At 50.8% G+C, this 9,832-nt stretch overlaps 1 protein-coding gene across 1 annotated transcript; it reads left to right on the top strand.

Moving 5' to 3' along the window:
* On the top strand, window positions 1-8,865 carry NRN1 (neuritin 1). The gene is made up of 3 exons (XM_003788287.1): window positions 1-260; window positions 4,392-4,536; window positions 7,674-8,865. Exons 1-3 carry the CDS (start codon window positions 206-208, stop codon window positions 7,900-7,902), a joined length of 429 nt encoding a protein of 142 aa, XP_003788335.1. The 5' UTR covers window positions 1-205; the 3' UTR covers window positions 7,903-8,865.
* Window positions 8,866-9,832: the final 967 nt, after the last annotated feature.

The raw sequence follows: 9,832 nt of genomic DNA, 5'->3' as shown, positions 1-9,832 counted from the left end.
TCTCTCTCTCTCTCTCTCTCTCTCTCAGCCTCTCTCTGTCTCTTCCTTGCTCCCTCTCTTTCTCTCCTCCCTCTGCCTTCCCAGTCCATAAAGTCTCTGTCGCTCCCGGAACTTGTTGGCAATGCCTATTTTTCAGCTTTCCCCCGCGTTCTCTAAACTAACTATTTAAAGGTTTGCGGTCGCAAATGGTTTGACTAAACGTAGGATGGGACTTAAGTTGAACGGCAGATATATTTCACTGATCCTCGCGGTGCAAATAGGTAAGTGGACGCCCAGCCCGGCTCTAGGCGGGAGGCAAGAGGCAGCCAGCTGGGGATTGAAGCGCGGTGGGGTACCGGCTGGCCCGCCACTGCCCTGGCGTGCAGAGAAGCCGGCAAACCCCCGAGGGTGGGGGCATCGGCTCCTGGGAACTTGCAGGTCGAGGTTTGGTTTTCCTAAAGAAGACTCTAAACGTTTGCCAGGAAATGTGTGCCACCAGTCGTTTTCCAGATGGGGCTTATCCCCCTTTTTCCCAAAGCATACATCCATTTTTGCTTCTCTTTCTGGGGTTAGACCAGGTTTCGTGCGCTCTGGGGCAATCAGTGCCTTAGTCCCTGCGATACTGCAAGATTTTATTTTGAAGGGTCGAAAGGTGAATGCAGGAACAAGGTGGCTAGGAAGTAGGACTGGAAAGTTTATATGCAGAAAGCAAAGATATTCCGGGGCTCAGACTGCTGCATTTAGAACTTTGTCATTCTCCCGCCCCCTCCCCCCATACCCTAGCTGCAGTGTTTGCACCGGGCACCGCAGACCCGTTTGGGGGGGAAATAGAGAATGATAGGGAACTCCAAACCATATATTTTAATATGTTTACCATTGGAGAGGATGAATTCAGCTAAATGTATGCGGATATACTTTTCTAGGTACATTTGCCAGTCACTTTACACAATCAGCGTCTGTATTTTATATCTAGGAAGGGGTTAAGAAGTGTGTGCAATATGTCATGTGGAGTGGTCCCTATTTTTTGTTATTGTTGACTGCAGTCAGATTTATTTTGTCCCCATTTTATGTTAAGGAATGTTAAGTTACACTGTCGGGGGCTTTTTTAAGTTCACATTTTTTTCCATCTAGAATAAATTAAACATGTGGGAGGAGGCACTAGAAACCCCTCTGCTCTGAAGTCCAGTCAGGACATTAATAAGGTGGCCTAAAAGTGAAAGTGAAGCGGGTTATTAATAGAATGGACAAGAGGGGGAAAGACTCATCAAAGGGGTTTTCTGGAGACGAAGGAAATTGTTACCTCCTATCGGTTAGTGCTGTAGCATTCTTTGCAGACAAATCCTTGCAGTATTGTGGGGGGTGCTTTAGGGAATTGGTTTGGGGGACAAGAAATGGAATGCATAACATATGTTTTCATGAGAAATGTGGAGGAAACAGGATTTGGAGTTTTCCAGACATTAAAATGGATTCTTTGCAGTGGGGTTTTATTCATTTCACATGATTTTGAGTACCTGATATTTTTGTAGGACTTTTAGAGTGTGTGACTGCGGGATTTTGGTGTTTTCCTTTCATTCTAAGAGATGATAGAGCTATGAATCTGGTTGTTTTGAATCTTTTACATTAGTGCAAAGATCTTCAATAAATAAAAAGCATCTATAATGGCAGCAAATTCTTTAAACGCTGGAAATAAGTGAATGTGGCATTTTTCAATTAGCCTACGAATTTTTAGGGAGCAGAAGACAGCAGCTGTTTTAGACCTAGGGTTGTTAATCAGGGACGTCTGGGGCTCTGTTTTCCCAGTGCGAAATAACCTTACCGGGAAAGGGGGGGAAAGCGGTTGTGCATGAGAGATGCGTTTTGAACACATTAACCTCGGCCTGCAAATGACCATTTGTTGGCTGTGGAATTGAAATTGAGCGTACTTGTTCCCCAATGTCTGTCCTTTCCTGCACCAGAGCCTCGGTCTTTATTAATTCATGGCTGGGAGCTGTCCCAAATCACTGACATTTGGCAAGAAACGTGGGGGCTGGGGAGGGGCGGGAAGGTGGACAGGGTAGTGAACGAGAAAGAAGACACAGCAGGAGGAAGTTTAGAATGAATGAGAAGTCCAATCATTGAATAAACCGATGGAAACCGCATAAAGGAGGCCAGAAAGGACAAGGAAGGAGCAGGGTCGCTGTCCTGAACCTCGCAGAAACCGGGTTCAAGGAGAACAGCGAAAGACGCGCGGGCTGCTACCTACTGGGACGCGTGCGCCTGCAAAATCCGTCCCGCGCGCAGGCTCCCGGCCTCCCAGAGAAGGCTAGAACCCAGGGAGTCACAGTTGCAAAAGACAAAATTTCACGACTTCTTATTTTACACACGCACACACTCACACATGCGCGGTGTGCAGGGTTTTCTCTTGCAGCGCCTGGAAAGATAACGTGACACGAGCGCTTCCCGCCCCCGGCGAGCCCCAATTCCCCTTTAAAAAATTCTCAATGCAGCTTATGGGCTTCTTTTTCGCCACCGAGTTTTGGGGGTGGAGGTAAGGGATGAGGGGACACTGGAGGGCTGGCTGGGGGAGAGTAGACTGTATTTTATTTCGTTTCTTCGCATCAAAATGGTATTTCTGACATGCATTATGGAGGAAGATGTGTAGGGTTTATTTCATATCGAACGAATTCGACTGGGACAAAGATTCGTTTATTTTGTAAATAAGTCAGTGTTCGATTTGCTATTATGTAGTTGCAAGGGCATTTCACTTGTGTAAGGGGAACCGGAGGTTTGTGAAGGTTTATGCGTCTGCCTCAGCCGAGGTCGAAGTGAACCTTGGTCCCTTCCCCAGCGCTTCCCGTTCCGGATTAGAAAGCGCAAGGCCCGCCTCGCTCTTCCTGCAGCAATTTGCAAACGGTATGCTCTTCAAGGCTGCTGAGGGTTCGGTCACCTTCCCCTTGTCTGCCTGACGCTTGGGGAGAGGAGGCTGCGTGGCGGAACAGGGGAAGTAAGGTCCTCCTGGGACACGTCCACACACCAGCCGCGGCAGCCGGAACACCACCAGGAACCGGCCGGCGCCCTGGGCCTGGCAATGGATGCTGACTTCGATTCTAAGACTTACCCAATCTTCCCCTCTCAGCTCCCAACAATCCTGATCTGTGCTTCTCCCCCGCCCTCCTGGCGCCAGGGTGCTTTTGACCGCTAAATATTGAGCTTCTAGCCCAGATCCTTGGCTTCAGGGTAGAAAGATAGGTCCGCTGCCGCACGCCAGAGCCTTGCAGCCAGTGTCTCCGGTCCGGCGCCTCGGGGGTTGGCTGACCGGAGGCCCACAGCTAGGAATTCAGTGTGGCCTGAACTTAACTCTTCCTCCCTCTCCTGCCCCAGTTTTATCTGAGCCCCCTCTCTGAAAAATCTGAGCTAGAAGCGTTGAGCCACAGGCGGCAGCGAACTCGGCGCTCTGCAGCCAAAGGCTAGGACCCCGATATGGAGAAGAACAGTCTCGCCCCACTTCTGTCCCAAATGGTGGCAGTATTTCGGGAGATGTGCGGGAAGCTGGGGGCGGACAGAGGCGGAGGGGAGCATGGGACTCAAGGCTTCTGGATTCGGCCTCCAGGGAGGTGACTCAGTGTCACCGGTTCAGACACTTCTGTGGTCCTGTCTGGCCTCTGGCCCTGACCTCCCAGACCACTCGTCATCCCTGCTGGGTATCGGGACACCTAAGCTGTTCTCTTTCCTTTGAGGAGGTGGAGGGTAGATGCGAGGGTCTCACTCGGAACACAGATGCAATCGGTTTTATACTGAAACAATCTATTTCAGTGACTGCTGGTGACTTCCAGAGCCTTTATTCTTTCATTCATTCAGCAGCAGTTGCTGAGCGCCCACCCACTGGGCGCCGAGCTTGAGGCTTATTAAGGTGTTGTGGGCCGGGTTCTGCTGCGAGACCCTGCCCTCTGCCTCGGGATCCAGTTTTCCAGCCCTGCTGTTAAGACCCCTCTGTCACCTCAAAAATGGAAGATTGCATTAGGAGAACAGCGACAGGACTTGCTGGGGAAGTGTTAGGAGACGAAGGAGGGAGTGAAGGGAAAGAGAAATAAGAGATGAGGGAGGTGAGAAGAGGGGGGCGATGAAAACAGAAAAAGATACAGAGTGAGATGCGGGAGGGAGCTGGAGGGAAGGAATGGACTCACCTACCTCCCAACCACCTACACCTGCTCACACACAGGGACGATCCGCACTAGATGCCGCCTTGAGTGCAGGTCGGACATTCTTGGGTCAAGTTTTTCAACCATCTTTAAACACTAGGGCTCCCTGACGCTAAGCGCTGGGAGAGACTACTAGACGGGGCGATGATGTGTGGAGTCGGGGGACGCAAGCATACTGTGGGGCGGCAGGGTGGAGTCCAGGCGCTGCTGACCAGTGTCCCCTCCTCCCCGCAGCATACCTCGTGCAGGCCGTGAGAGCAGCTGGCAAGTGTGATGCAGTCTTTAAGGGCTTTTCGGACTGTTTGCTCAAGCTGGGCGACAGCATGGCCAACTACCCGCAGGGCCTGGACGACAAGACGAACATCAAGACCGTGTGCACGTAAGTGTTCTCTTCGGCGGGCTGGGCTGCTTCTGTTCTGGGGGCGCTGCTAAGGTCGGAGAGCGCTGCGCCTCCCTGCCAGCGGGAATCTGCGCTCTCTTGCCTTCTGGCTCCCACACCCAGGCCTAGGCCTGGGGACAAGCTCTCTGGCTCGGAAGACCAAAACCCTAGGTTCAAATCTGCACTGTCCAAGGGGACCCCAGCGTCTGGGGTGAGATACAGAGGAAGATCTTCCAGGGAAGGGCCCAGAGTCAGCCCTCCATGGCCTCACAATGCGCTAGGACCCAGGCTTAGGGCCAGAAGCATTGCTACCCTTCCTTCTGCTCCAAAATCTCTCTACTTTGAGGCCGTCTTCTTTCCTCTCTCTTGTGTGAATAAGGGGCCTGCCAAAGTGCTCTCTGAAGAACAGTTAGTTTTGGCTTGAGAAGACTTTGGGGGGATACTAGATTTGCCTAAAGGGAAAATCACTCCCCTATTTTGTCCATTTCCCCTGATAAAACACCCCTGGACACCAAGAAAATGTGGGAACAGGCGAGGGGATGGTGGTCTTAAGAGATGGGAACAATATTTTGTTGTGTAATGATTTTGTCCAAAAAAGAATATGTCTGGGTCATCCACTAATAGTCTCTGCTGAGTTTGTAGCCAATTCTGAGGTTTGGGGCAGCCACCCTCTTTGGTTCCCCATCCCATGGTGCATCTGCAGTCTCCCCAGATCAGGCAGCTGCAGTCAAAAAGAAGGAAGGGAAGGAGCTCATGGCCAGGCCCAGTGGAGTTTTCTCAGAGCTTGGGTTGGAAAGCAATGCTTCCACTAACAATGAGGTAACCCGCAGAACCCTACTGCAGCGGGCCTGCATTTTAGCTGCTGCAGACCTTAGAAATGCCCCCATCCTCAGCAATGCATATTCTTTTTTTAATTTGGGTAGGGAGGAAAATTTCATTTTCTACCCCCACAATGGTCCTTCCAATAAAGTCAAAGCATGTTGTGTCCCTTGTTTTCAGAGAGTGGAGCAACCATTTTCATGCCACCTTTCTGTACTGTCAATTCCTTACTCTCTCCCTAATTGGCAGGGGGAGGTGGCAGAAGAAGAGGTGTTTATTTGTTTGAGTAATGAAATGGGGTCCAGTTTTGCTTTCCTGGTCCCCATTTCATTACTCAAACAAATAAATAATCTTTACAGTCTTCACATCTTCACAGTCTTTCATTACAATCTTTCCTTACCACCCCAGTACCCACCAGGAGCCAGAGCAGCTAATTAGCTAGTACCTTCCTATTATTAGAGGGACAAAAGTCATTTAATTCCAAAATCCTGGTGATAAGTAAGAAGGTATCTATAAGGTATAACAAAAGGTTACACATAAAGCAACCTCCAAATCCTCCATCATGTGCTGGAACTTCATTATCCCAAACTATTTTAATTTTTTAGCAGAACTTTGGTTGTGGAAACCAAGGAAGTGAGGAGGGCCCTTGCCTGAGGTGGGGTCCAGGCTCTACTCAGTTGGTGCCCTTGGTTGTTTAACATCCTGTTGAAGCCTATCTCCTCCTTGCCCCAACTGGATGTCTGTCCCTCTTCCAGGAAGGCATGATAAAGGGAGCAATTTAAACATCCTTTGGGAGGTGCAATTACACAGAAGCTCTGCAGGTGAACTGTCCCGTCGACTTCTTTGTGTCTCTAAATCTTGTGAGAAGTGAAAGCCCAGAGACTTCCCAGTCTTATAAATTAGAAAAGCCATTAGAATACAACCTGAGTTCAAGGCAATCCAACAAACACTTATAATTTCACCATTAGCCAGAAGATGGGGTGGGCATGGAAGCAAGGAGAATCAAACACAACCCCTGCCTTCAGCGTGCTTACAGCCCAGACTAGCGTGCAGAAAGAGGGCAGACTGGGTGACCTGGCGTTCAGGGCCAGCCTGGAGTTACCGAGACTCATAGATCGACCCATCTCTGAAAGGAGACAGCGCCCCAGGAATCGATCACGGGTTGGGATTATATTTAGTCTCAGGATCTATTTTCGGATATTCTGAAGAAAGGGGACAATAAAAAAGGACAAGTTGGATGAAGGTTGTGGGGGCGGGGCCAGGAGCAGAACCTGGGAGCAGGAAGTGCAGTTTGGCACCGGACTCCAGAAACTAAAGGAAAGGAGGGAAGCGGGAGCCTCGACGGCTGGCAGTGGCGGGCGCTGCGCCCGCCCTGGAGTTCCGGCCTGGGGGCCTTGGAGCTACACCCCAAAAGAGGTGAGAAGGAGGCTCCATGCGACCCAAGCCTCTGGAAAGGAGTGGGGGAGGAGGCAGAGGAGAGACCCAGAGCGCAGGCCTGAAGCACTGGGATTTGCAAAAGCGGGAGGCGGCTATAAGGCTGGCCCTAAGGTGCTCCGCCGGCACCAACACTCACCGACCCCACGGAAAGGAGAGGCAGACTGGAGTCTCCTGACTGAATCTGAGCCCGGGGACTGGAGAGCGAGGAGGGATGGGCCACGGAAGAAGGAAGCAGGTGACAAGGGGAAAGAGGAAGTGAGAACAGAAAAGAGGAAAATGGAGGGAATGGAAAAGGAAAGAAAAGAGAAATCAGCAGGACGGGAAACAAAAGGACGAGGTGGGGTGGGTAGAGGGAGAGAACCAGGGCGAAGGCAAGAGTACTAAGAAGGGAGACAGAAGGGGTAAGGGGGAGGAGAATGTGAGAAGCCCAGAGGGGAGGGCCGTGATCAGAGCAAGTAACCCATCTTGCAAGCTAAGAGGCATTAATGGGCGGCAGCTTGCAAGGCTTAGCACTGTTTTCCTAGCTTTCCCTGAGGAGGGCTAGCAATCTGTTTGCGCTTGCAGAGGTGCCAGCGCAACGCTGCGGGTGCCACACGGCCTCCGGCTAAGGGGTTCCTGCCCCGCTCCAGGAAACAAAAACCAGACTGGGGGGCGGGGGGGTGAGTCCCCTCCTCTCTGGTGGCCGGATCTGGGGTTGCCTGAGGTCTCGCAAGTCCTGACCTTTGCTGCCCAGGCACCTGGGCGGTGAAGAGGAAGAGGGTGGAGGAGTAGCCCGGGAAGTGTGAGAAGCTGCAAGAGGGAAGGCGAGGGGACGCTAGCCTGGGGTCCTCCCCGAGCGCAAAGTGAACCTGCTTCTTCTGTTTTGTTCTGTCCCTCGCCAGATATTGGGAGGATTTCCACAGCTGCACGGTCACAGCCCTTACAGATTGCCAGGAAGGGGCGAAAGATATGTGGGATAAACTGAGAAAAGAATCCAAAAACCTCAACATTCAAGGCAGCTTATTCGAACTCTGCGGCGGCGGCAACGGGGCGGCGGGGTCCCTGTTCCCCGCGCTTCCCGTGCTCCTGGTGTCTCTCTCGGCAGCTTTAGCGACCTGGCTTTCCTTCTGAGCGCGGGGCCGGCTCCCCCCTCCGCGCGCCCACCCACACTCACTTCATGCTCCCGGAAATCGAGAGGAAGATCCATTCGTTCTTTGGGGACGTTGTGATTCTCTGTGATGCTGAAAACACTCATGTAGGATTGTGGGAAATCTTGATTCTCTTTTTGATTTCCTTTGATTTCATTTTATTTGCCAAATGTTACCAATCAGTGAGCGAGCGAGCACAGCCAAAATCGGACCTCAGCTTTAGTCCGTCTTCACACACAAATAAGAAAACGGCAAACCCACCCCATTTTTTTAATTTTTATTTTTTTGGCAAAAGAATCTCAGGAACGGCCCTGGGCCATCTACTATAAAATCGTGTTAAAACATGAAAAATGATGGGCTCCTCCTAATCGGAAAGCGAGGAGAGAAGAAGGCCAGGGGAATGAATTCAAGAGAGATGTCCGCGAGCGAAGCAGATGGTGAATAATTCACGCTCACGTCGTTCTTCCACAGTATCTTGTTTTGATCATTTCCACTGCACATTTCTCCTCCAGAAAAGAGAAAGGCCAGACTGTTGGCTTTGTGTTTAAAGGACAGGAGAGAGAAAGGAAAGGGTTTGAGGGAATCTCTGGGGTAAAAGTAAAGGCTTCCAGAAGAAATGCTGCTATGGTCAGTGAGGGATTAGCTTTACCTGCTGTTATTGACGCATCTTTCCAAGTTCACTGTCTTTATTTTCCCTCCTCTCTCTTGTTTTAGCTGTTACACATCCATAATGCCCAAATATCCAACGGTATAGATCACAAGGGGGGATGTTAAATGTTAATCTAAAATATAGTTAAAAAAAGATTTTGACATAAAGAGCCTTGATTTTAAAAAAAATAAGAGAGAGAGAGATGTAATTTAAAAAGTTTATTATAAATTAAATTCAGCAAAAAAAAGATTTGCTACAAAGTATAGAGAAGTATAAAATAAAAGTTATTGTTTGAAATGGGATGTCGTTTGTTTCCTACCCCACCCCTGCTTTCTTGGCTGAATTTTCAGGGTACCTCCGGGGACACGTGAGACATTAGCTTCACCCGTTCACAAACCTGTCTGGCCAGCGGCCAGCTGCCTCCTTCACGCAGACCTCCTCACGCAGGACGCTGCCATTTCTAGGACATTCCGCTTACTGGAAGAAGAGAAAGTTGAAAGTTGCTTTCCTTAAATTAACGATTTAGAAAGCAGAGATTCTTTCTAGGTGAGGTTTGGAGGAACTGGGTTAGCTCGCAACTGAGAAAGCAGAGGCAGACGGAATGCCAGTGGCCGTCCCGCTGCCCCCGCCCCGGGCGGGTCGGAGCCCTAACCACGATTCGCCTCTTCCTCTGCGGTGGCAGCTCGTGAAGGAACCGCCATTAAGGGCTCTAGCACAGGGGCCTGAGAGGCTGTGTTCCCTGGCAGGGATCAGGTGAATCCTTTCATAATTAATAAGTCGGCTCTGCTGAAATGGCGAGGAGACGGGGCCCTATTGATCTGGCCGGAGAGCTGCTTTCACCTCTCCTATTTATAGACCCCGCATGGCCTTACAAAGAAGTAAACATTCCCGAGTAAACCGCGGCGGGCAGCGACCTGGGTCCGAGGGCTGCGGGCCCGCAACAAGCGGGGGTAGGGAAAAGTGAACGTAGTTTTGGGGTTCAATAAAATCGAAATTCGATTTCTTGGGAAAAGGTGGGGGGTGAGAAGGAGCTGTGGGGTCCCCGGGGTATGTGTGGGGGAGAGAGGAGGACGGTGGGAGACAGAGGCTGCCGTAGGTTCCCGCACGGAGAATTCCGCCGCCCGCCCGCGGCGAGGTGGGTGCGCCCGGCATCTGAAATGCAATGTGTAAACAATTGCTAGTGTAACAGTTCATAAATCAAACCCAGTGGGTCGCAGCCCAATCTGCCTTCCCCCTACGGATTGAATTCCAGCAACACATGCGT

The sequence above is a fragment of the Otolemur garnettii genome, unplaced genomic scaffold (assembly GCF_000181295.1).
Source record: "Otolemur garnettii isolate 467f Iridium unplaced genomic scaffold, OtoGar3 scaffold00026, whole genome shotgun sequence".
In the NCBI taxonomy this organism is placed as follows: Eukaryota; Metazoa; Chordata; class Mammalia; order Primates; family Galagidae; genus Otolemur; species Otolemur garnettii.
The sequence above is the reverse complement of the archived record's forward strand: the minus strand, read 5'-3'. Positions and strand labels throughout refer to the sequence as shown.

Bases quoted from the DNA above. Each gene is read 5' to 3' on its own strand.
- NRN1 (XM_003788287.1), top strand. From the start codon at position 206: ATGGGACTTAAGTTGAACGGCAGATATATTTCACTGATCCTCGCGGTG. The intron at 261-4,391 runs GTAAGTGGACGC...TCCTCCCCGCAG, and splicing joins GATCCTCGCGGTGCAAATAG to CATACCTCGTGCAGGCCGTG. The intron at 4,537-7,673 runs GTAAGTGTTCTC...GTCCCTCGCCAG, and splicing joins AACATCAAGACCGTGTGCAC to ATATTGGGAGGATTTCCACA.